The 27,935-nt window shown below is 40.2% G+C and overlaps 1 protein-coding gene across 4 annotated transcripts in view; it reads left to right on the top strand.

Annotated features, from left to right (window-relative positions):
* LOC148885272 (voltage-dependent T-type calcium channel subunit alpha-1I-like) overlaps positions 1 to 27,935 on the top strand; it is a 124,411-nt gene that overhangs the window by 58,509 nt on the left and 37,967 nt on the right. For all 4 annotated transcript variants that reach the window (XM_089019108.1, XM_089019109.1, XM_089019110.1 and 1 more), the window contains 11 exons: positions 2,326 to 2,459; positions 4,636 to 4,733; positions 8,650 to 8,809; positions 14,691 to 15,039; positions 16,030 to 16,122; positions 18,508 to 18,832; positions 20,954 to 21,354; positions 24,198 to 24,349; positions 25,474 to 25,659; positions 26,878 to 26,995; positions 27,071 to 27,226. In XM_089019108.1, coding sequence (XP_088875234.1) covers positions 2,326 to 2,459; positions 4,636 to 4,733; positions 8,650 to 8,809; positions 14,691 to 15,039; positions 16,030 to 16,122; positions 18,508 to 18,832; positions 20,954 to 21,354; positions 24,198 to 24,349; positions 25,474 to 25,659; positions 26,878 to 26,995; positions 27,071 to 27,226 — 2,172 coding nt within the window. The remainder of the gene's footprint in view (positions 1 to 2,325; positions 2,460 to 4,635; positions 4,734 to 8,649; positions 8,810 to 14,690; positions 15,040 to 16,029; positions 16,123 to 18,507; positions 18,833 to 20,953; positions 21,355 to 24,197; positions 24,350 to 25,473; positions 25,660 to 26,877; positions 26,996 to 27,070; positions 27,227 to 27,935) is intronic.

The raw sequence follows: 27,935 nt of genomic DNA on the forward strand, positions 1-27,935 counted from the left end.
TACGCGATGTTTTGAGAGGTGTCGTAATATCTCGGATCAATACCAATACCAATAAAACTAATGAGGCTTAAAACACCCGAGACGCGTTAAAAACCATCGAGCGTCTCGTTTCCGACTTTAGATTTGACAATTAAATAAGACCTAAAAACGCAATGCCGTGAGTAATTCCTCATCATTTGGCCTCTCTCGTGGTTTACGGTCTTGAAATCATTTCCGCCGACTGAGGAAAGTTCTCACGTGAAAGGATCTAATTACCGTCTGCGTCCACCTTCCTTTCTCATCTGTGTTCTGCTCGCCTGCTGTGGGCTACGCTTGACGCTTTTGTTTGTCATTTATCATCTGCCTGAAACCTCCCAGCGGTAATAATAGTGAAGCATTTGCGGAAAATTGTTTTTTCCATCGCTGCATGTGGATTTGTTGAACCCCTAAACACAATTCTCGGGGCATCCGCCCGCTACTCCAAACAAAGTTGACTACGTCTGTCCTGTATATTCTCTCTTTTTAAGAATTTAAAGGACAACCGACACCATTTTTTAATTTCCTAACTGACATCAGAAAAACGTTTTATAGCATCTAAAATACCCAAAACACGCAGGCTGATATTTTTAGTCAAATGCAAAACACCAATAAAAAAATGAATTAGTGTACCAAAACTAGCACAAAATGAGCTTGAAAACTGGGAAGATTAAGAAAGTCCCGCCCCCTTGTTTGTGACATCACTATGGGTCACACACTGCCTTGCTCCAGAATCAAAACAATGGCTTCAGCGAGTTCAGATTGAGAAAAGATGCTTTGTTGTTACTCATCCAGTTATGAATATGATTCAAGTAGTTCTGAAGAGGAAAACATAAATGTTTGCAATCGATTAAAGAAGTCCTTCCGCATCAATTCGAGCCATCTGGACGGCCAGAGTTAGTTACCGGCACAACTTTATTTAGCTGACGAAGCTTTTCGGATGAGGATCGAAACATCCGACACCTTCAAAGAAGTACAAATGACGGCTGAAGAAACCTTTTCATCAATGTCGGAAGTTTTTTTTTAAATTTTCAGGTCACGGTATCAAAAGTCCGAAAACAATCTACGCAAGGATATACCGCTACCAATCAAAAACGGATCAGATATTCATCAAAGACCGACTCTCTGTGTGTGGCTGACACACAGCCTGTGAATTGAATAAAGGGAAACCTTGTCATCTTCAAAAAGCCAAACCCTCGGCATATCCCACTGCCTGCCGGCGATGACTGACTCAAATAAAAGAAATTCCCATAAATGACTAAGAGTATTAGTCAGGCTGAAAATAGTCGCACAGCCTGAAACCCCACCAAAATATCTTTTATATCCTTTCCAAAAAAATAAGAATAGTCAGTCGGCTTACTTTGTCATGTACAGTTTTACAATAGCACGTGGGAATGAAATGTCACACCGTATCCAATACTCCCTCATTTTACACAAAGCTTTTTGTGTGACCTAGTCTTAAAAAGTCTTAAAATTGCCCTATTCAAGCCAAAAATTGGTCACAGATTGTTGTGTGCAACCTTTGTTAAAAAACAAAAAAAACCATTCCCTTTTCTGACCTAGAAAATGTCCTGAAAAGTAATAACAAACAGAATTTTCACGTATTTACTTAGAGACATCCTCAAATGTCTTTTTTTTCTTCATTTGTTTGCTTTGTTGCAGCTTTAGCTGTTGTTAAAGCGAATGAATCAAAAGAAATATAGCTAGCTACCTGTATCTATTAGCTATCTATTCACTATGGTACTACTAATATCTAGCGAATAGATAGCTAATACCTAGCGACTAGATAGCTAATACCTAGCGAATAGATAGATAATACCTAGAGAAAGTACGATAGGTAGCTAATAGTGTAACTAATACTATTATAAGTAAGATGTGTAACTAATACTATTAGCTATCTATTCTGTATGTATTATCTATCTATTCGGTAGGTATTAGATATCTAGTCGCTAGGTATTAGCTATCTATTCACTCAGTATTAGTTATCTATTCACGAGCTAATAGCAATCTATTAGCTATCTATTCACTAGCTAGCTAGCTTGCTGTCCATTTGAGTTACTTCCACATCATTGTATTCGGCCCGCGAAAACAAATCAAGCATGTCTTTCTATCTATTTGAGTTACTTCCGGGTTGAGTGAACGCTGGCGCGTGTAGCTGCCGCTGCTCACCCGCAGAAAAACTTTCCTGTGACTATAAAGTGACCTTGAGAGTTGTGAAAGGCGCTTATAAATAAAATTTATTATTATTATTATTATTATTATTATTATTATTATTGTCAATCAATGTGTATTGTATTGTATTTCTCACAGGCCTTTGATGCCTTCATCTACATATTTTTTGCACTGGAGATGGTGGTGAAGATGGTGGCCCTTGGAATTTTTGGACGTCACTGTTACCTGGGAGACACTTGGAATAGGCTAGACTTCTTCATTGTCATGGCAGGGTAAGCTGCACCATGCATTGTTCCAGTCTAGGAATAAAACGGTTCATCAATGAATGAATGAAAGAATGAATGAATGACTCATTCAATGCCATTCCCGATTTTTTTTTTGGGAATTGAAAATATGACGTGGAGCGCCATTCCCGAATGTGTTCAGGTATTGTTTTTTTTTCTTGTGGGGGTGCCGGTAAAGCACTGGACTTTATAAACTAATATTTATGTATTGCATTGTATTTTGGACAAATGCCCTCATTTCAAGATCATATAACTCCAGGCCCATATCATTTAGGAATTAACTCTTTTCTTCTGATGAAAGAAGAAATTCTAAGGTTTCTTTCACTGCATTGAATGTTGATGTAGTTCTAAAACTCAATATTCTGTGGCTAGTGGAATTCGAGTGACAGTGACAAAAACCCTGGCACTGGAGTAGACACATTTTTGCACATCGTCTGGCAGTGAATGAGTTAAATAAATGAATGAAAGATGAATAAATAAATAAATATAAAATAAATAAATCTAAAATAAATAAATAGATAAGTAAACAAAGGATGAATAAATAAATAAATAAATAAATAAACACATACATACACACACACACACACACATACATACATACATACATACATACATACATACATACATACATACATACATAAATGAACATATACCTAAATACATAAATAAACACATAAATCCATAAATAAACACAAAAATAAATACACGGATAAATACAAGAATAAATACATGACTATATACATGAATAAATACATGACTAAATACATGACTAAATACATGAATAAATACATACACAAATAAATAACCACCCTGTGCAATTGTATTTATGTATGTATTTATTTATTTATTTATTTACTTATTTATTTATGTATTTATGTATCTATTTATTTATTTATTTATTCATTTTATTTATTTAGCCTCATGCTTGTTCATTCCAAAACATGACTGTATATATACAACGTATATGATTTTGGTGCAATGAAAAAAGTATTCTGAACATTTTTTTTTCCTCCTTCCTTCACGTACAATATATTCAAAGCTGGAATTAGAAATGTTTATATCAAAGTGAAATGACTGTAAAACTGTCAAGTCCAAATATACTTAAAGGAAATGATGGGGTGGAAAAAGTGCTTTGTTCACAAAGGAAGAGCAACCTTAATGCAAACGGCAAAGCGAGCGCGTTGTTAATTTGACAGTTAAGTCCCTGCAGCGTTGACATTTTGCATCTTAAGGCTTCTTCTTTCTTGCTGTCAAAGCCGCATTTCCTCCCCGGGTCTTCCCCACTGTCGTTTTCCCCTGATGCTTTCTTTTCCCATACCATTCTCAACATGTACACACACACACACACACATACAGCATAAAATAAAAGTACTTTCTCAAACGCTGATTGACAGAATATGCATATACACACTTTAGACACAATGTGAGGACAGTAGAACGTTACACTCTGAGGCACAGCTGCAATATTTAATTCATTCAGTTGTACGCCGGATAATGGGATCATTAATCTGCCAATATCAGAATCAGAATACCTTTATTCGTCCCACAATGGGGATATATATATACAGTAAAGTCTCGTTATATCGATATCGGATATATCGATAGTCCCGGTTATATCGATACTATTTCTATGCACGCACGGAGAAAATTACATGCAAACAGGGTCGGATATATCGATAGTCCCGGTTATATCGATATTTTTTCGGACTCCCTTGAATATCGATATAACGAGACTTTACTGTATATATATATATATAGGGCCAAAACTCCCTAAAAAAAGTAGTACTGATGTACACACATTGGAAAAAAAAAAAAATCAAAAATAGAATCTTCCAGCATTCTCCTATGTCAAGCGTTTTGGCTTCGGGGGCAAAAAAAAAAATAGCTTAGCCATGTTGCAGAAACGTGCTAACAGATGCCAGCCTATAAATGAGCCACAGCAACCTGCAGGCAACATTTGTGTTTTTTTTCCCTCTCCTCCTGCTCTCATTCTCGCCCTCTCATATAATTCCCTTCCTCTTGCCTCTGAAATCCGGCCCCTATTCAACACTGCTGGGACAGGTGAGATTAGATCAAAAGAAGGACCGCTGATGCTAAAACCCAAACTAGGGATTTTTGCAGAAAATTAATGTGTTCTTTATTCTCTCATTTTTTTTTTCTGTAGCATGGTGGAATACTCTCTGGACCTGCAGAACATCAACCTGTCAGCCATTAGGACGGTGCGAGTTCTTCGTCCTCTCAAAGCCATCAACAGAGTGCCAAGTGAGAGCTTTTGCTTTTAAAATCTATTGTATTTTCTGGTGTATAAGACGCACTGGAGTATAAGGCCTACCTTCAATGAATGAAAACAGTTATCCAAAAATAATATCGAAATATATAAAACTTTGCCAAATACAGGTAACATCCGACTTACGACCGAATTCCGTTCCGACCAAACGGTCGTAAGTCAAAATGGCCGTAAGTTGAAATCCATTCAAAATGTTGAATAGAGACTCGGAGACTAAATGACACACGAACTCCCCTGGTTTCGATCAAATGCACGTTTCGATCAAATGCACGTCGAGGATCCAACATGTACTTTGAACAGAAGTCTCGAAAAGTCATCTCTTTAATTCAATGAAAAGGTTTCTTCAGCGGTCATCTGTACTTCTTTAAAGGTGTCGGACATTTCGCTTCTTATCCAAGAGGCTTCGTCAGCGAACAAAAATTTGGTGGTAGTTTTGGCCCTATATATATATATATCCCTACTGTCCAGACGTGGCGGTGCTAGACTCTGCTATGATAGGTCCCTGCTCTCAGGTTGGGGGGAGCAGAGGACTATTCCCTGAGGCTACACTGATTACTTCTACTGTCCTGACTGATTATTTCTATTGTCCTGCCTGTTTATGGGGTCTACGACTGGCCTGATTGCCCCATTTGCTCTGGTATCACCTCATCAGTATAACTAAGCCTATGTTGCCTAAGAAGTCTGTTGTAAGAACGATCAGGGACCTATCATACCAGAGTCTGGCGCCGCCACATCTGGACAGTAGGGATATATATATATATATAGGGCCAAAACTACCAGCAAATTTTAGTTCCCTGACGAAGCCTCTTGGATAAGAAGTGAAACGTTCGACACCTTCAAAGAAGTACAGATGACAGCTGAAGAAACCTTTTCATCGATGGACCACTCCTGTACAAATGAGAGCTTACACAGACGTCCCTTTAATTCAGTTAAAACTAGGTCAAAGTTCATTATTTTGATGAAATTCCAGAACTAGTTGTAGCTTGTTGTTTGTTACGAATGACCCCAGCGTGCCATTACTTTGCGCGATTGCGTCCTCTATCCGTGACCCTATTTGAGACGAGAAAGACTATTTGTTCCTCATTTTGTCGGATTGCTGTTTTGCCCGGACAACAAGTGTGCTTGTGCCGCCACCTCTCACCCCTTCACGCACTTCAATTTGTAACACCCTAACAAATTATCCGATAGTAGTCCCCCCGCCCCCCTCCCGCCTTGCAGTGCACTCACGACCGCATGGATAAGACCCGGGTGCCTTCGGTTTCTTTTGTGAATTATTGATCTTTGAGCGAACAGGAAGTAGAGGTGCAAATGGTTCAAGGCGTGCTATGCCGCTTGTAACTGATTGTCGGATGATCACTGCGAATAGTAAATAACAGAACATGACAGTGTTATTTCTTGACACTATTGTCAATGTATTCCTACAAAATGGTTCCTGTTACGTGTTTCCCTTTTCCTTAATTTCTTTCTTTTTATTGTCGCTTCTCAATGCTCCTTCAGGCCATGCCTCATTCTTGTACACCGTCTCTCAATATCGCCCCTCTCCTCACCCAATTAGGACTAATGGAACTGTGGTCTAATGACAAGGCCCTGTGGGAACAAACACATTTAGACTCGCCTCTAGCACACACACACACACACAAACAAACACGCACACACACGCAAACACACACAAACACACATTTCTGTTTCAATGGTTTTGTGAGGTCCGGATAACTCCAGATAAGGAGTGAGGACCACAGTTGCTGATAAGTTTGGAGAAGAACTAGTGTTAGTGTTTAACACTAGATGTCACCCCATTTCCCATTTCAACTTCTTTAAAAACAAATAAATAAAAAGTGAACTTGAAACTGAAATAACAGCAGGAGTGAGGTTTCTGAATGGCTACATTCAAAGTCCTCACCCCTGTAGTGAATTTGGTTAAAATATCGTTTTACTTTTTGTGGTATGAACTTTTTCATCTCATTAACCACACACACACACACACACACACACACACACACACACACACACACACACACACACACACACACACACACACACACACACACACACACACACACACACACACACAATGAGTAAAAACTCTGTGTATCCAAGTGAAATGAAAATACACACCAGAAAATCATTTTGGGTGAATTTGTGAGGACCTCTCTGAAACATTAACGGATGCATACAAGACCCTCTAGAAGCCTTTAAAATGAAAAACTTGTGAGGACCGGCCAAAAGGTCCTCACTTGTCAAAAATATCTTCACTACGTATGGTATAAAATGTTAGTGGTACTCACAAGAATAGTCATACAAACACACACACACACTAAAAATTTCACAGGCACATTCAGACGAGCTCCTGTCCTGTTTTTAAATATTTTCTTTATGGGGACCAGGTGTTTTGTCTTCATATGCCAAATGGTCCCCAGGATGTGACTGTGTAAAATGTTTGTGTCCCCACAACTGTACAGAAACGAGAACACACACATACACAAACCATACACTAGCAATGCTTGTACTCTGCATGATGCAAAAATGAGCAAAAACTGTGTGTGATGCTTTCAAGCTACCATATTTTCCGGTGTATAAGCGCCTTATATCTGAAGTCATATTGAGCCACAATAGGTCTTGGTTGCGATCACTACGAATATGTATTTTAAATGAGCTTCCGGCTAACTTATTTTTCCACTTGTATTCTTTAAGTAAGCTACAGATTTCTGCTCTCAATGGCGTCAACCTGTGAGTCAGTCCCAGCATTATCTCATTTCTCAGCTTCTCACCTGTCACTCATAAGCTGCGGTGGAATAAATACGCCTTTGCGCTTGCTGACACATGAGCCCACTGTTGAGCTGTTAGTCACTAATCACAGCATGGCCCTGAAAAACACAAACACACATTCATCAAAGACAGCAATGACGCCCAAGCTAATGATTGCAAACATGCCGAGTCTTGTTGCAATCACTTACGTGACTGACAAAAATATAGGATAGTCATTTTTTTTGGGAGGGAGTGGGGGCTAGCAACTCGAGATTAGCTTTCATCTTTAATGTAAGCTTATGACTAAGTGTCAACGTTTCCTGGGGTCCTCACACCATTCGCAAAATGTACATTTTAATACAATATATCAGTGTCTTAAACTCATGACAAAAAGTTACCGGACGCCAGGGAAGACAACTCTGAAAAGTTGCCTGCCCGGTCCTAAAGTTGCCTGTCCTGTTTTTCACAACTTGAAACACAGTAAGACGACAAAAAACACCATCGTTGCATAATATTAAGGATTTTTTTTTTTTGGTTGAGGATGTACCTACCACAAAAGCTCGCTTGCTTAATTTATCGTAAATATCCCTTGCTGATGATTTTGGACTTACGACCAGCTCGAATCCAAACCGAAATAAATTTGGGAATGGCAGTGAATGAGTTAAAAAGCCATATCTGTGCAATCATTATATTTTTCTTTTATTTTTAGCTAAAACTAAATATAAATGTGAAATACAGATAACATCCGACTTACGACCGACTCGACGTACGACCACCCCTACTTACGACCACAACCTTCAGACCATATTTAAAAAAAAAAAATAATTATACGCCTAGCACCGCAACACGCTAGCAGGCCGGCAACGTGTACGACAATTTTAGCCAGCCAGCATCTTACTCTCGCACAGCAATCGACCGTGTGATGGCATCAGAGTGGGGGCGTTTGCGTGTCTCTAGTCAACATTTTTAATGGATTTCGACTTACGACCGTTTCAACTTACAATCCTTTCGACTTTCGACTGTTTGGTCGGAACGGAACTCGGTCGTAAGTTGGATGTTACCTGTATATTTAAATATGTTTTGCCCTTGCCAGTATTGTTTTTCACTGATTTATGTATTTATTTATTTATTTTTATTGACCTGCAGGTATGCGTATCCTGGTGAACCTGCTGCTGGACACTCTTCCCATGCTGGGCAACGTTCTCCTTCTCTGTTTCTTTGTCTTCTTCATTTTTGGAATTATTGGAGTGCAGTTGTGGGCGGGGCTTCTTCGCAACCGCTGTTACCTGGAGGAGAACTTCACCCTGTAAGTGATTTCCAAATTGAATTGAGGAATGCATAGCATGGCCTTTTTATCATTGCCATTCACAAATTTATTCGGGAATTAAAAATATGACGTAGAGCGCCATTCGCGAATTTGTTCGGGTTTTGTTTTTTTCTTGTTTGGGTGTCGATAAAGCGCTGGCCGTGGCCTCTGGCTCATACGTGTCTTCTAACTTATCTGTAAGATAGTCATGCTTTGTTTCTTGTCTGGGAATGCTGAGGCAGCTAGCGGTTGTAATAGTTAGCCGGTAAGTGGATTTGTATCTGCCAGTGAACAAAGACCTGCCTGCTTTGTCCTCTTAAATTTAAGTGCTGAAATTTACTGAAGTGAAACCGCTTCAGTATCTAAATGAGGTAACTTGAAGCAGTGCCATTTTGTCGCGCTTCGCTTAGCTCAAGAGGCTTTTTTGATGTTAGAGTTTTTTTATCTGTACCGTAGTCATTTATTTATTTATTCAAGGGGACAAAAATGCTTCGTACACATTTGCTGACCAATGTGGACATTACCGGTTTTATGAGACACATTATTAGGGTAGTAGAAGTGTAATTTTCCATGGAATTGAAACCCGGAGGAGAATACGGGGTGTTTGAGTGCTTAATTAGAAAGGTGCGAGCGAGTTAGCACTTGAGCGTCATTATGCTAAGTAAAGAGCTAATGTCGGCTCCCTGAGAGGCAACAATGGAGTGTCACCGTCAAGTGCAGCAATCACTTTGCCATTTGACACCTTCTGTCCCTCCGCGGTTTTGTCTCACACCTGTAGCCTGCGCTCCCTCTTTGGTACTTTGACAGAGGCTTCTCTTTGTTTTTTTTTGTTTTTTATTTACAGTGATACCTCGGCTTACGAACGCTTTAACTTTTCGCCCTTGCGAACATTAAATTCGTGAGAATATAATCTTGGCATACAAACTATTTTTCGGCGGATGAACACCAAACCACACAGTCGAACAGTGGCTGGTGAACTAGTTTTTCACACCCCCTTTGAATGCAGATGTGGTTTGTTATTGAGTGGAGTACTTTTGCTGGAACCGAAAAAGACCCAACCACGGGCTAGTGTTAAGCCGAAGAAGACGTCAAAAGAAAATTACAGTCGAGGAGAAGAAGGAGATAATCGAAAAACACGAATGAGGTGTGCGTTTGTGTGACTTAGCGTCCCAGTACCATTACGCTAAGTCGACCATTGCTACGTGTGGCTAGGGGTGTTTCTGTGTTCTCTAAGCAACGATCTCAGGCAATAGAAGATGTTGAAAAATTTCTGTTGATTTGGATTAACGAACAGCCGCTAGCAGGGGACAGTGTGAGGAGGGTATTATCGCCGAGAAAGCACGGCAACTTCACTCGGATATCATCAAGAGGCAACCTGGACGTTCGTCATCCATTGATGATTTCAAAGCCAGCCTCGGATGTTTCGAGAACTTTAAGCGTCGTACAGGGATTCATAGTGTCATTCGTCATGGTGAGGCAGCCAGTTCTGACGATAAAGCTGCCAAAGCTTACAAGGAATCATTCCTCAAGATGGTTAAAGAAGAAGCCTACGTTCCTCATCAAATGCTTAATGCTGATGAAACCACTCAACAACCATCACAAAGGTAAATAAAACGGCTTTGTTATACTGTACAGTTTATTTCTTTAATTACAATACAATAGCACATTTATTATACATAAAATAAGGTAGATTTTGTGTGGTTTTAAGGCTTATTTAGGAGAGAATTATGTTTTATGCGGACCTGGGAACAAATTATTTTCATTTTGAATGGTTTCTTATGGGAAATAAATGTTCGGCAGACGAACTTTTTGCCTCACACACACTTTCTGGGAACCAATTAAGTTCGTAAGCTGAGGTATCACTGTATTTATTTTTTTGGTTCTTGAGTCCCTGTCTCATTAGGACGCATATTGAAAGTGTAGAACAGAAAACATAGTGCCTTCTGCCCGCCGAGCATATCACACATGGCATTGTCGTCATGAGGAGCATCATTGATTGAGAAGAACTGTAAGGCCACAGGCTGTTGTTAACGAATAGTTCCGCTACAGTTGTGATGCAACCGGCGCGGTTGAAATTGGCGCATAACCCCCCAACATCCCTCTAGCTGCCAATGCAGCAAATGCATTGTCGTTCGTGTAGGCGTGCACACCCATGGGCACCTATTCATAGCGCTGAGAATTGCTGGTGTGTGCGTGCACGCCGTTTGTCTTCGGCGAGCCTGTCTGTCTTCGTAGTGCACACGAAATGAGAGGGAGGAGAAAGGAGCAAGGAGCCCTTCTTTATTTCACCGTTACGTCTGAATAGATGTGCGAGTATAAGCAGAAATCTACGGTAATGTGCTGCATCACTGCTCTGGAAAAAAGAATTGAATTTACCTCATTTAATTTTGGCAAGTGGGTGCTCAAAATATCAAGCTTTTATTTTATTTTTAGGTAGAGCATAGGTGTGAAAGTCAAGGCCCGGGGGCCGAATCTGGCCCGCCACATCATTTTATTCGGCCCATGATAGTAAATCAAAATTCCATGATGCTTGTTAACTCATTCATGGCCATTCCCAAATTTATTTTGGAATTGAAAAGCATGACGTGGAGCGCCATTCCCGAATTTGTTCGTGTTTGGATTTTTCTTGCTTTCAGATAAAGCACTGGTCAGACCTCTGGCAATGTTTTCCCTCCCATGGGGGGGGGGCAGCATTTGCTTTTTGTCCATGTTAGCGCTTTGTTACAGCCTCAGTGGTTGTTAAAGTGATATATCAATCAATTGTATTGTATTGTATTTTGTACAGCTCCCCCCTTTTTCAAGCTCAGATAACTTCAGACCCATATAACTTAGGAATTAACTTTTTTTCTGATGAAAGAAGTGATTCTAAGGCATAGGTGTCAAAGTCAAGGCCTGGGGACCAAATCCGGCCCGCCACATCATTTTTTCGGCCCGCGAAAGCAAAACTTTTTCAAACAATTCAATGATGCTTGCTAAAATCCTAATCAACATGTCATATTCTTTCATATAAGCCACAATAACAGTCAATATTCTTGACTTCAGATTTGAAAATTAGTTATTCGTTAATTTGTTGTGCGCTCTATATGTAATATGTGGGGAGGATTAAACATTCTAATGGCTTCCCCAAATTCATAGCGGCCCTCGAGAGGAAATCTTAACTACATTGTGGCCCGTGGCAAAAAAATGACTTTGACAACCCTAGTCTAAGGTTTCTGAATGTTTATGTAGTCCTAAAACTCAATATTGTGTGGGTCCTGGAATTTGAGTGAAAATGACAAAAACTCTGGCACTGTGAATGAGTTAAAGTCTGAACCAAAATTTCAAATTGTCCCATGTAAACCACAATACGTCATTATTGCGGGGAGCTCTTGCCCCTCTCAGAATCCATCATTCACTGGCAGTTTAGCCATACTGAGGAATAAGGACTGGCCCGAGCTGCAAATTGTCCGAATCTGTGGATGATTTATTGACATTATTATAAATGCTTGGTTTTTTTTTCTCATTTTTTTTAACTTAGTAGAAAAAAATGCATGCTGTAAAAGGATGGCCATAAATCTCCTAACGCATCTTTTGTCCTCTGAATCGTCCTCGGGAAAATCTTGAAGGACCTTCTGTTGTCGACAATGGCCGGATCACGGCTCTTGAAAATGACTTGTTTTTGAGAAGTGAGCGCCTTATAGGGCATCAACCGGTGGCAGGCGTTGCATGATAAATTGCTATTTTACTATGTGCCCATATAAAGTGGCAGTTACGAGACGCAATGTGGGTAATGGTGTGTTGCTCCGGGTGGTCAGGGCAATCAGTCAGATTCATTATTTCGAGTCGTCATGTAACAAGCAGCTAAAGTCACTCGTCGCCAAGCTGCTTAAGAGGTAAGAGGTTGTCAATGGAGGAGAATAATCTACTTTTTACGCTGATTTCATGCTCGGGCAATCACGCTTTGCATAGTATCATATTCACTTTCCGCATGACTTGGATTACATGATGAAACAATCTGTTGAACGCTGCTAAATTTTGTGCTTGTCATTTAGTTTATTAGCCAAGCAATGAATTCATGTTTTTTTTATTGTGTTGCGTGGCTATTTCGGTAGTAGAACATCTCTCCGTAAATCTGACATAAAGTAGGTAGAAGAACAGTGAAAGAAAATGGAGGAAGAGTTTCTGTTACACACCCCAAAGCTTCTTTCAGTGTTAATCTCATGTCACTTTTTAGAATCCCTCGGTTTGAAAAGGAGATGTGGGGTTATCTCTCTGTTACAAGCACGGTCAAATGAGGTCCTCTGGTACAGGAGAAAATTACCAGTATTGGAACATTTTTGTTCTACCAGACGGAAACAGAGTTATCTACAAAATGGCAGCGCTACTAAGACTAAGCTGGCATTATTAGCAATGGAAACGTGCTAAAGTTAGTCATAGCCTTGATTTATTCTTTGAAAGCTATGACAAATCAAAACTGTCAGATACCTCCCCCTCAAGTGGAACTGTTAATAATTCACGCCCCAGAGGTACTTAAAAAAATGTTTGTGATAGTGTTATGCCCACTGTTAGCAAAGGTGGAACATTTTTGTTCTTCCAGGCAGAAACAGAGTTATTATGTTATGTTGGGATTTTTTGGGGGGGCGTTTGTACCCAATAATTGCTGTAAAGCACAGGTGTCAAAGTCAAGGCCCGCGGGCCAAATCCGGCCCGCCACATCATTTTTTTTTCAGCCCGCGAAAGCAAATCAAACTTGTTAAATTCCATGATGATTGCTGAAATCTGAGCCAAAATTTCTTATTTTTGGATGTCAACCACAATAAAAGTCATTATTCTTGACTTCAGATTTGAAAACGAGTTCTTCATTAATTTGCTGTGTGCTCTATATGTAATATTTGAAGGGATTTAAACATTCTGATGGGTTCCCCAAATTCATAACGGCCCTCGAGAGGAAACCATAACTACAATGTGGACCGCGGCAAAAAAATGACTTTGACACCCCTGCTGTAAAGGATCCGATTCAATGAAACACGCCCTGCTTGATTCATTTTGACAGCTAAGCTAAAAGTAAAATGTATTCATTTGCCAAGCGGACCAGACAGAAGCCCCAATTTCACACACACTTTTATCAAGCTGTTCATTTAAAGACGAGTAACATTTGACATTAAAATTGTTCTGTTTAGTGTGTTAAATAGTTGTGCAAATAGCTGTGATTAAAAAGTCACTAAACGCTGTCCAGTGTCGACAAAATGGCAGCGGTACTCGGACTAAGCTATCATTAGCAATGGAAATGTGCTAATGTTAGCCATAGCCATGATGTATTTTTTGAAATATATTACAAATCAAAACTGAGAGAAACCTCCCCATCAAGATAGTCTTATGCTCAGTGTTAGCAAAGTTGGAGAAGGGCATTTTTGATGATGATGATTTTTGAATACTGATGAATGACATAGTCTACACTCTGCCTTTGAACTATCAAAGTTGAAACGAGTCCAAATGTAACTGTTTTCTATCCATTTTATCACTCTCTCACAGTCGTCTGCCTGTCTCTTTAATGTTTAAACCACCTCCCCTCACTGCGGCGTTATTGACTAATCACGTGGCTTTAACCGACGAATGGGGGTGGGGAATAGAGGACCAAAACAAGCCGGCTGCCATTTTCTTGTTAGGAGAACAGGTTCGTTCGCGAACAACACATCACTCATTGCGGCAGCTCCGTGTGTATGCCGAAAAATAGTTCGTATGACAAGGTAACATTTTCATAAATGTAACATTCGTAAACCAAGGGGTTCGTAAACCGAGGTGTCACTGTATATGACAACAAAACCGTGACTTACCGATTTGAATACTCTCAATTAAAATAAATAAATATGCATCTCTGCTTACCTTTATATTCTTGTCTCAGCTCTTTAGGCATGACGCCGCCACCTCCGTACTACCGACCCGAGGAGGACGATGAGCGCCCCTTCATCTGCTCACTGGCATCTGACAACGGCATAATGTCATGTTTGGACGTTCCCGCGAGGCGACAGGGAGGTCAGACATGCTGCCTGGACAAGGAGGACGCACTACACAGACAAGCTCTGGGTCTCAATCCTGAGCCAATGGCAAACGGTAGCGGCGCCGGCGACGCCATGAGCCTGTGTATTAATTGGCACCAGTATTACACCCGCTGCCATACGGGGAGCACCAACCCCCACAAAGGTGCCATCAACTTCGACAACATCGTCTATGCCTGGATTGTCATTTTTCAGGTATTTTTTTAAATTATTTTCTGTATCTTTTCTACCTCGACTTGAACAGTTTTTTTCATGACATTGTCAGAGACGTTTGTTCGGACACTGTGAACAAAGGCTTGAAGACAGAAAGATTGTCTTTTACTGCCGGCAGGAGACATAGCCATTCGTGACCGGCCTCTGCAGCCCTCTGCCAAGCTATTTATTGAGAGTATATGCAAATTTAAGTGATGGATTAGTAAAACATAGTCTTCTTGATTTGAATACCACGCCCTTGAACATCCCAAGCACCAACATCCATAAACCAACAGAACGTAGATATTTTAATGGGTAGCTTTTCCATGAACCGATAGATTTGTAACCTGGCTAATGAGCTCTTCTCGTAGAGTGTACCAAGTACTCCTTTCTGCTTTGGGTTGGGTATCAACAAATACTTCTTTCCGACCAAGGCTCGATTTATTACACTTTGACAGGCTGGTTCTTGTTCTTATCAAAGTGCACAAGAAACCATTGTGTATTGTAGTCACACGTTCAACCAACTATGCATAAAACAGAATGAAATGTATATTCTGTTTCACTTTTATTTTGGCTATTCGCATCTTCATGAAATTTATTATTATTATATTTTATTGTTTTTTTACTTTTTTTATTGTATATTATTATTATTATTATTAGTAGTAGTAGTAGTAGTAGTAGTAGTCATCGTAGTAGTCATAGTAGTAGTCGTAGTAGTATCTAGCTAGCTATCTAGATATATAGCTAGTTAGCTATTAGCTATCTATTAGCTAGCTGGCTAGCTAGCTTTCTATCTATTTGAGTTACTTCTCGGTTGAGTGAACGCTAGTGCGTGTGGCTGCTGGTGCTCACCCACAGAAAAACTTATCCTGTGACTGTAAAGTGGCCTTGTGAGTTATGAAAGGCGCTTAGAAATGAATTATTATTATTATTATTATTATTATTATTATTATTATTATTATTATTATATATAACTTCTATTCTCCCTCATAGGTGATCACACTGGAAGGCTGGGTGGAGATCATGTATTACGTAATGGATGCCCACTCCTTCTACAACTTCATTTACTTCATTTTACTCATCATAGTAAGTAAAAAAAAAAAAATAGAAATAATTTTCCTATCCGCTGACATCTTAAACATTGTTTTGGTTCAATCCAAGGGAGCAGTATTTGCTTTATGTTCAATAAATGCCATTTGTGGAAAACCAAAGCAAGATACACAGTGTTAAATGATCCATGTGTTTGCCTCTTGGACTTCCTTTCAAGAATTCTCATGCAAATCAAAAAAAAAAAAAAAGAAACTTCACCTCCAGTGTATCAAATACATCATCATTTCTTTTCTGTCTGGCACTTGATCTGCAAAGTCAAGTGTGAAGCCAAAGTGTCAGTCTTTGCATCACTCTGAAGAGTGAACAGCTGTAAGATATTTAGACCGGCTGATATGGCGGTAATTATTTCAAAGTGTGTGTAAAAAAAAAAAAAGTTGAGACGTAAATGCATGTGACGGCAGCTGCACCAAAGCGCAAAAATAATCAGCTGCAAACAAAGCCTGCCATCTTAATTTGTCTGCCTGTGTGTGCGGTAGAGGGCGGGTGTCAGGGGGTTGGGGGTGGGGGGGGGGGGTCCAGCATGCATAATACATACAGAGATCCTCTGAATGCTGATACTGGACTGCCCTCTCTAATTATGCATAAAGCTGTCTATGATCTGAGCAAATGAACATCACACACACACACACACACACGGCTGGAGGGTAATCAAAGCCCCTCACACCTGCAGAATTGTTTGACCCACAGGCCACATATGTTGAATGCTTCCCGTGCTCCAGAAAAAAAAAAAAATAAAGAAAGCCCTCTCCTACATTTTTATGTCAATACTTAGTTTTTTTTAATATCATCGTGATCAACGTGAACATTTTAAAAAATAGTTTTAACAAGACAGGCAGCGGTTTAATCCATGAGCCGCTGTATGATTAAGTACACACCATCAAAGCTGCATATATGAAAACGACTTTAAGAATGAATAAATAAATAAATGCATACATATATAAATAAATGCATAAATAAATAAATAAATGCATAAATAAATAAATAAATAAATGCATGTATACATGAATGAATAAGTAAATGAATGAATAAGTACATGAATTAGTACAAAAATAAGTGCATAGACAAGTACATAGGCAAGTACATAGGCAAGTACATAGATACATACAGATACATCTATACATAAATAAATACATAAATAAATACATAAATAAATACATACATGAATCCTTTAATAAATATATAGCTAAATGCATAAATAAATAAATGCATAATTTAATAAATAGATGCATAAATACACGAATGCATAAATAAATAAATACGAGCACGAGTGAATAAGTACACGAATGAATAAGTACATGAATAAGTACATGAATAAGTACATAGCTAAGTGCATAGACAAGTGCATAGACAAGTGCATAGACAAGTACATAGACAAATACATACATAAATAAATAAATACATAAATACATACATGAATCCATACATGAATCCATAAATAAAGAAATATATAGCTAAATACATAGAGAACTAAAAACATAAATAAATACATAAATGCATACATGAATCCATAAATAAATACATAGCTAAATACATACATAAATATGTAGATAAATAAATGCATAAATAAATACATCCTGTATTTATTCGAGTATAACGTGCAAAACTTTCTACCTAAAAAAAGAACTTAAAATTTGGGTGCGCGTTATAAGCGAGGCCTGGGAAAAAAATGTCATCTATATTTAAGGTTTTATCCCTTCCAGGAGGGGTCACCATTTCCATGGCTATTCTCGCCCTTAAGTTTCGATTCTCGGAAACACCCGGATCACGTGAATTCCTTTTTTTTAATTGTTGATTACCATTTCTTTAGCTACGTTTCATTTCATTTCCTCGCCTTGCCCACACGGAAACGTGAGTTCAGGATTGCTGTTTTGCACAATTACCAATATCCAGAGTTTCCATTCAATATTTACATTGGCACTAAATGATTTCGATCACAATGCTTGGTCTGAGGCGAGAAAAAGTAAAACTAAATTTTATACCGATTTTTAATTGAAAATTTGGGATGCGCGTTATACACATGCGCGTTATACTCGAATAAATACGGTAGTTAAGCAACATCGAAGGTGAAATGAAAAGACCCCCTAGATCAGGGCTGTGCTATGGGCACATTTTGCCTTCCCTCCTCATCTGTCTACTCCAATCAGCCTTGCTTTGGTAGAAAATGCTCCCTCCGAGACCTTTAGCATGCGTGCTACCATTTCCGCAGGCGGATTGACGTACTTCATCAAAAGCAGTGAGAGTGTGTGTGAAAGCAGCTCAGTCTTTATTTGCGCACCGAGCACTTTATTTAGCCAGAGCAACTGTCAAATCCACCAAATGTTGCTTTGAAAGTCAATGATGTTCCTCCTTGCGTCCTCCCAGATCGGTTCCTTCTTCATGATCAACCTTTGCCTCGTGGTCATCGCCACTCAATTTTCCGAGACCAAACAGCGGGAGCACCAGCTGATGCAGGAGCAAAGGGCACAGTGCCTATCCTCGTCCACCCTGGCCAGCATGGCGGAACCGGGAGATTGCTACGAAGAAATCTTCCAGCTCGTCTGCCATGTTCTGCGCAAGGCTAAGAGGAGATCGGCAGCTTTGTACTACACACTGAGGGGCAAGCCCCCGCCTGTTGGGGGAGGCAGGGGCAACAGGCGGGGTGGAATCAATCAGAATGGAGAAAGGCGGCACACGAGGCAACCGAAATGTGAGTTTGATATCGGTGGATTTGAATTGAGTGCTGTTTTCAAATGACAAGCAAAGTTTAAAGGACAACCGACACCCCCGGACAAGTTGCGGCCATAATTTGTAAAATCACTTCAAATGACTTCTACTGAGCGCATTTTACAAAGATTCCACCGCATATAGCTATATTTTGCGTTTTAAGACTCGCGCTGAATATTCAGGAAGTCTTGTTTTCAAGTTTATGACGATGCCCTCAGTGACGTCACGGAGGGAACGCCCCTGACCGAGAAAGCGACACACAATGCATTTTGGGTACTTTTTTTCATCTGAAAACACAGTGTTGATCGCGAAATTAGAAGGAAAACTTCATAAATAACGTGATGGTGAATCGTTGTGTGGCAGCCAATTGCCGCAATGCGCATAAAGAAGCTGTACGTTTACACAAATTCCCAGCGGACAAATCAGCCCATTTCATATACTGGACGAAACGCCGCTTGTGCGTCATCTTGTGCATTTTCCGGGCGCCACATTGGAGTCCAGATCTTCACCGGTTTCATCGCTTGCAGATAGCTCGAATTGATACAGTCACAAGGCGGCCAACTGGCCCCCTTTTTAATTTCCCAGATGCATCCTTGACTCGGCGCATCTAAAAATGCGCCGCTAGCAGACGCGCTGCACCGCGAGTCGAGGTAAGCCACACGTTAGCCGCGTTACTTATTCATTGAATACGATGATTGCCTGAATGACTGAGCAAGTTGTTCAAACATCCCATAATCCCACAATATCTGGGGAGAATCATCCCATTTCAAATCAGACGCTCTTCCCGATGACTTCGATTTTTGCCAGTTTGCGTATGAGACCGAGAGGACAACAGAAGACGCAATCCACACGGCGCTCACGCGCACAATGCTAATATGCGAAGATGCCGTTTATGGATTGCAGTGGTACCACTGGTACACCTCAGGGATGTGTACTCAGTCACCGTCTATTTCTTTGTCTTGACACACAACTGCCTTCACATTCGGCTCATCACCACGATCAAATTTGCTGATGACGCCAACCTTGTCGGACTGATTCGGGAGAAAAGTGAGCCTCATGGATTCTTTGATATTTTGTGTGACAGTGAAAATATTTTAGCATATTCTACTTTTTAAAAATTCAATTCCGTAATAATTTCCACCTAAATGTATTTATTTCTTTAATTACAATACCATAGCACATTTATTATACATAAAATAAGGTATACTGGGGGTAGTTTTAAGGTGTATTTATTTGAAAATTATGTTTTATGGGGACCTGGGAACGGATTATTCTCATTTTAACGGTTTCCTATAGGAAATTAATGTTTGGAATACACATTTTTCGCCTTACACACACTTTCTGGGAACTAATTCAGTTCGTAAGCCAAGGCCAATCACTGTACTAATCACTGTTTTTTTTTTAAGTACAGTTCTGAAATATTTTTCTCCTTCTCACCAATGGAATCTGAAACTATTTTGCACTGTGGATCTTAGAGAGATTAGACAAAATAAGAAGTTATCATATTTAAAAGTTTCATGCTGTTATATGCTTAGTCAACATGTGTGACTCGAAGACACAATTGAAGCACAGACAACCTGAGGTCAATCTGAGGTCAACAGACACAGCAAGTTAAACTGTCTTCTTCATTTTGGAGATCTGACCTTGGACAGAATTTAGGACTTGGGAGACTCCTTCATCACCGAAACAATTTACGACTTGAAACTCCTTCACAGGAAGAGCTCATTAGCCAGGTTAGAAATTTATCAGTTCATGGAAGAGACGATATTTTATTGCTTACAGCTGTTTGCGCTTAGAACTCAAGAGGTGTGGTATTCTAATCAAGAAAACTATGTTTTACGAATGGATCACTTTAATTTGCATATACTCTCAATAAATAGCTTGCCAGAGGGCTGCGGAATTCAGACGTCTGTCATGAATGGCTGCTTCTCCTGCCGGCAGTAAAGACAATCTTTCTGGGTTCGAGTCTTTGTCCACAGTGTCCGATCGAACATCTCTGACAGGATCACTGTACCTTATTCATCCATATTCATAAAATTTCCCCATTGTGGGACGATTAAGAGCTTTGTGATTCTGATTCTCATTCCGATTCATATGTCCACAGTCTCCCACTGTCCACACCAAAGCAAACAAGACCACGACTTCCAACCACTCGACAACTCCGTCAGCCTATCCGTCCCCCCGAATCCGCACGACTGCTCTTTGTGCCCTTTAACACCCGAAGAAGGCCCGAGGACTACCGGAGATGCCGCCGGCGGAGAGGACGACGAAGGCGATGCCGTGGAGGAGACGGATAAGGACGAGAATCGCTTGGAGGACAGGGCTGATGATGATCCTGAAGGGAAGAAGAATAAGAAAAGGAGCTGTTTTGGACACTGTAAGGACATTTGGGATGAAATGAGGAGGAAACTGTGGGGCATCGTGGAGAGCAAATATTTCAGCCGGGGAATTATGATCGCTATTCTCATCAACACCATCAGTATGGGCATCGAACATCACAATCAGGTACGACGTTTTAAATTACATTTTGCTGTTTTTTAATCCCCCCCACCCGCCAGCCGCTTCCCTTGCTGCCTCGTCTAATTATTTTCTCCAAGAATGCCTTCGCACGGCGCTTAGCCCATTTTCCTTCCCACCTTGCTAGCACTTTTTTTTTCCTTCCTGCCATCCTTCCTTCCTGCTTTCACCCCAAGTGTCTTAGCTTCTCTCCGACTCTCTTTTTCCCTGTCCACCCCCACACTTTTTGACAGTGAAACGGAATAGTTGCTTTCTCCTGTCTCGGAATAGTCTAAAAATAAACCAAGGGGGAAGGGAGGCGATGGGAAGAACGAGACAGACGGCAGTTACGAAGCGTTTTTTTTTTTCGGCGCCATTTTTTTCCCCCATGAGTTACCGCGTACGATGCTTTCGTCTGTTGTCCCCCTTTTTGAGTCTTCCTGCTTCGAATACAAGCGGCGATACCACATTGTGGCTATTTTGCGGCAGCGAAGTCCAAAAACGCTGACACAGTGAGTTCTGGACTTGTTTCAACTTTATTGATCGTTCAAAAGCAGAGTGTAGACTGCAAGGTTAAAATATGCCATCAACCAGGCCCCACAAATAACCCCCACAAGCCATCTGTACAATTTGAAGAGAAAAGACAAGCAAGGGAACCAACTATTAATGATGTTTCTAGTGTGTCTGCCTGAATTTGCCAGAATATAATCTTGGCATACAAACTATTTTTCGGGAAACACACGGAGCGCCACAAGAGGCGATGTGTCGTTTGCGAACGAGCCGGTTCTTGGAGCTGGATCTCTGAAGTGAACCAAGAGAGCCTAGCTGGAAATGGCAGCCGACTTTTTTGGGAATTTGGACTCGTTTCAACTTTATTAATAGTTCAAAGGCAGAGTGTAGACTGCAAGGTTAAAATATCTCATCAATCAGGCTCCACAAATAACCCGCACAAGCCATCTATACAATTTGAAGAGAAAAGACAAGCAAGGGAACCAGCTATTAATGAAGTTTCTAGTGTGTCTGCTTGCATCTGTTGCTGTTGCAATATCACAAGTTCCAAGAGGTAAAACCCAGAGTTCCTTGAGACACATTATGCAAAAAGCTATCCATTCCATCAAGCCATCAACGACCATCACAAAGGTAAATAAAATGACTTTATTATACAGGACAGTTTATTGCTTTAATTACAATAACATAGCACATTTATTATACATAAAATAAGGAATATTGTGTGTGGTTGCAAGGCTTATTTAGTTGAAAATTATATTTTATGGGGACCTGGGAACGGATTATTCTCATTTTAATGGTTTCCTATGGGAAATTAATGTTTGGAATACACACTTTTTGACTGACACTCAATTTCTAGGAACCAATTAATTTAAAAGCAGTATTTATGGGGGGGGGTCATCGATGCAGACTTTGTTTTATTTCTGTTTATCATCAATATTCAATGACACTAAAGTTGACATCTGACGGCAAACCTGAGCTTATGTCTTACGATTACAGAGCATTTTTTATTTTTATTATTTTGGCTTTTTGGAATCAAAAGCCAATGGCGCCATGAGCCAAAGTGCTGCAGTCACAAAGTAACAGGGGACACCACTTTGGCAATGTGTCCTGTTTGGATTGAGTGCTTGTTGATGGCTCTTGGAACATTCCAGATGTGTTTTTGGATAAATGGATCAGCTTCTATGATGCTCACTTGTCTCTACGGACGATTTTATCCGGGTAACACTTTTTTTTTTTTGGGGTCGCAGCTCACTGCATTGAGACTGATTCGCTTCCACCATTTTTTTTTTTCACTCCTCTCGCCTTGACCCGTTCTACCGACTTATTTCCCCTCTGTGATCAACAGGATATTGATTTTGAAGCGATGGGTTTCCTTGATAATAAGAGTTTGAGGGGAGGGGAAAAAAAGAAAGTTAGAAAGCGGCATTAGGAGAAACTGGAGGGATGAAGATAGATTGGGAGAAAAAGCGGATTAAGGGGGTGGATGGAGGTGTGTGGGTGTACTTTTCTTCCAATACGGATTTGGCGCAGTCGTTGTTTTTTTGTTTTTTGTCTCCTGACGTGGGAGTTGGAAATCTGTGGCGTCAAACACAATGTGTGATCCATGTCATTTACAAAACATCCCACAACAAATAGTTGAGAAAATAATCCTGGTTGCAGTGCCGTTTTGTTTTTTCAGTTTATCCACTCCTCCTTTTATCGCCCGACGCCACGAAATTATAATTGTTCGCATTGTTTTTATTGGCTAAAACATCGGCACAAACCGCTTTCGCATTGACGATGAGAGCTTCAAGTCGATGAATCGACAATTAAGTCAAAGTCAAAGTTAGCTTCAATGTCAAATATGTTGCCGCGTGTGGTTGCCGCTGCTCACCCGCAGAAAAAAATATCCTGTGACTGTAAAGTGTCCTTGAGAGTTTTGAAAGGCGCTTAGAAATTAAATGTATTGTTATTATTATAATATGCATGACATACAGAACAGATGAAATTACTGTCCTTTCAGACCCAGCGTGCAAGGCACTAATAATGACTTTAACAAACATAATAAACACGAAAATGCCAATTTACCGGGATTTTCCTTTCCTCCTCCTTTCATCACTTTGCTGCTGTGAAATGTCAATTTCTCCACTGCGAGACGAATAAAGGCTAATCCAATCCAATGATCGACATTTACAACGCAGGCGCCTAGTAGCAACGTTGCTTGCAACATATGAAAGTTACCCACTAACCCAAAATATTAATCGTGTCGTTTGATAACGTTTTGCTTCATAACTTTTGAAGCCATCCACCTTGCTCAACTGAACATTCTCTGGTTGTTGTTTTGTTGCATTTCTTTTACCCAGCCGGAGGAGCTCACCAACGTGCTGGAGATCTGCAATATTGTGTTCACCAGCATGTTCACCCTGGAGATGATCCTCAAGCTGACGGCTTTTGGCTTCTTCGATTACCTGAGGAACCCCTATAACATCTTTGACGGCATCATCGTCATCATTAGGTCTGCCCCGTGATTTATTTTGCTTTCATTTATTATCATAGCCTTCACAATCGTCTTTGAATGTAACTTTTGTGACCAATCAATCAACTTTAAAGGACAACCGACACCATTTTTTTCAGTTTCCTAACTGACATCAGAAAAAAACATTTTATAGCATCTAAAATACCCAAAACACGCAGGCTGATATTTTTAGTCAAATGCAAAACACCAATAAAAACGACTTATAGTGTCCCAAAACTGCCACAAAATGAGCTCGGAACTCGGCAGTTTCACAAAGTCCCGCCCCTTGTTCGTGACGTCACTTTTGGTCACACACTGCCTTGCTCCAGAATCAAAACAACGGCTTCAGAGACTTCAGATTCGGAGAAGATGCTTTCTTGTTACTCATCCAGTTATGAATATGATTCAAATAGTTCTGAAGAGGAAAGCATAAATGTTTGCAATCGATTATTTTGAGGCGTCTGGACTCCAATGTGGCGCCCAAACTCCATTGGATATGGGCTGATTTGTCTGCTTGGAATTTGTGTCAAGTAGTATCAAATAGTAGTCTTGGTGCAACACACAACAATTCACCATTACAGTAAAGTCTCGTTATATCGATATCGGATATATCGATAGTCCCGGTTATATCGATACTATTTCTATACATGCACGGAGAAAATTACATGCAAACAGGGTCGGATATATCGATAGTCCCGGTTATATCGATATTTTTTCGGACTCCCTTGAATATCGATATAATGAGACTTTACTGTATTTATGTTTTTTTCCTTCTAATTTCGCCATAAACACAGATCAACACGAAATTTTAAGACCAAACAAAGTACCCAAAATGCATTGTGTGTCGCTTTCTCGGTCACGGGCGTTCCCTCCGTGATATCACTTAGGGAATCGTCATCAACTCGAAAACAAAACTTCCTGAATATTCAGCGCGAGTCTTAAAACGTAAAATGTCGCTATATGCGGTTGAATCTTTGTAAAATGGGCTCAGTAGAAGTCATTCGAAGTGATTTTACAAATTACTGACACAACTTATCCGGAGGTGTCGGTTGTCCTTTAAAATGCCAGCATTCTCATCCCGCCTTACATGGATCCATTCCCGACTGACGTTCGCCGTTTCGCAGCGTGTGCGAGATTATCGGGCAAGCGGATGGCGGCTTGTCAGTACTGAGGACCTTCAGGCTGTTACGGGTCATTAAACTGGTCCGCTTCATGCCGGCGCTCAGGCGTCAGTTGGTGGTCCTGATGAAGACGATGGATAACGTAGCAACCTTCTGTATGCTGCTCATGCTCTTCATCTTCATCTTCAGGTATCAAAGGGGGGGGGGGGGTGCTGTGTGTCGTATTTGCTTGTGCTTTGGCTGTTTATTACGGCGCGTATATCTTGCTAGAGTAATATGTGTCTCGTTCAAGAGGCTTTCAAACCAACTATAAATCGCGTTGGAATATGAAATATCATCTGAGGGAATAGATGATAACAAGTCCCAGTTGTATTCAAGGAACAGACCTTGCAGACATACTGCCAAAAACCAGAAAATTGTTTGTGCAGAACTGTATATATAAGTGTGAAGTCATAATTTCCCGAAAATCCAGGATGTCTCGGCAATACACTTGCTTTTCTTTGACCGTAAAAGTTATGGTTGACTGTCTGCAGACTGTAAAGATCGAACTGCGAAAAAAAAGGTAAAACCAGTGTTTTAAATAACGTCTGCCCGGGGCGGACAACTTTCAAAACGTCTTGGCCTGGGTGGCCGACAACTTCTTCAAGAAAAAAACGATTATTTGCAAATCAAATGTTTGTTTTATTCAATAAAGCTGTGCAATAAAGCTACAAGCAAACCGCTACAAGCCACGTGAACTCCTCTTTCGAAGCGCCTTTCAAAACTCTCAAGTACACTTTACAGTCACGGTATAGTCCGAAGCACGAAACAGGCTTCTGATTGGCTGAGTATGCAAATTGCCGAATGAACGATCGTTTGGCAATTTGCTTGGGTGCTGGTAAAGCGCTGGCTAGACCTCTGGGAATGTTTGTTTCCTTTCCACGAGGGGGTAGCTTTTCCTTTTTTTTCCGCTATGTTCCACCTTCAGCTGTTGTTAAAGCGCTATATAAACCAATATGCACATATTTCATTGTATTTTGGACAGCCGCCCTTATTTCAAGCTCATATAACTCCAGAGTCATATAATTTAGGAATTTTCTGATGAAAAAATAGTGTAAAGTTTCTTACGCTGCATTATGTTTATGTAGTCCTAAAACTCAATATTCTCTGGGTCCTGGGATTTGAGTGACAATGACAAAAACCCTGGCACTGGGGTGGACATGTTTTTACACGTCTAGCCGTGAATGAGTTCATGAATAAGTAGTTTTCAAATTTGAAGTCAAAAATACTGATTTATATTGTGGTTTACATGGGACAATTTGAAATTTTGAATTGGACTTTAGTAACCATCTTTCTTGGGCCGAATAAAATGATGTACCGGGCCAGATTTGGCCCCCGGGCCTTGACTTTGACACTTGTGTGTTTCAGTATCCTCGGGATGCACATCTTCGGTTGCAAATTCAGTCTGAGGACAGATGCAGGCGACACCGTGCCTGACAGGAAGAACTTTGATTCCCTCCTCTGGGCCATCGTCACTGTTTTTCAGGTACACCTTGAACAGCTATAATGTAAATACAAAAACAAAATGCGTTATTCAGCGTGTGTGTGTACTGGCTTGTAGATTCTGACTCAGGAGGATTGGAATATGGTGTTGTACAACGGCATGGCTTCTACCTCCCCCTGCGCTGCCCTCTACTTTGTGGCACTGATGACATTCGGAAACTATGTGCTCTTCAATTTATTGGTGGCCATATTGGTGGAGGGTTTTCAAGCTGAGGTACGACACCGGTACAGCGCTCCAGTCACCAAAATAAATTAATTAATGAAAATACTTGCGTAACCACAGATTCCTAGTCCATTGATATATATACAGTGATACCTCGGTTTACGAACCCCTTGGCTTACAAACTTTTCGGTTTACGAATGTTACATTGATGACATTTTTCCCTTGGCATAAATGCAAAAAGCTATCAACCCAGCTAAACAGAACACAATTGATGAGGAACAAGGTAAAATTATCGCAGAGAAAGCACCTACAAGGGATCATGCCTTAAGATGGTGAAAGAAGAAGGTTACGTTCCTCATCAAGTGTTTAATGCTGATGACACCGGCCACTCCATTCCATCAAGCCATCCAAGACCATCACAAAGGTAAATAAAACGACTTTATTATACCATACAGTTTATTTCTTTAATTATAATACCATACCACATTTATTATACATAAAATAGGGGGTATTTTGTGTAGTTTTAAGGATTAGAAAGTAGAAAATTATATTTTATGGGGACCTGGGAATGGATTATTCTCATTTTAATGGTTTCCTATGGGAAATTAATTTTTGGGATACACACTTTTCACCTTACACACTCTGTCTGGGAACCAATTAAGTTCGTAAGCCAAGGTATCACTGTAGTTCATTAAGACGCGTTTGAAATATTATAAGAAAGACAATTGGGATAGGCTCCAAAACAGCCAGAATGATAAGA

The sequence above is a fragment of the Hippocampus bargibanti genome, linkage group LG17 (genome assembly GCF_051943395.1).
Source record: "Hippocampus bargibanti isolate YZ-2025 linkage group LG17, ASM5194339v1, whole genome shotgun sequence".
Classification (NCBI taxonomy): domain Eukaryota; kingdom Metazoa; phylum Chordata; class Actinopteri; order Syngnathiformes; family Syngnathidae; genus Hippocampus; species Hippocampus bargibanti.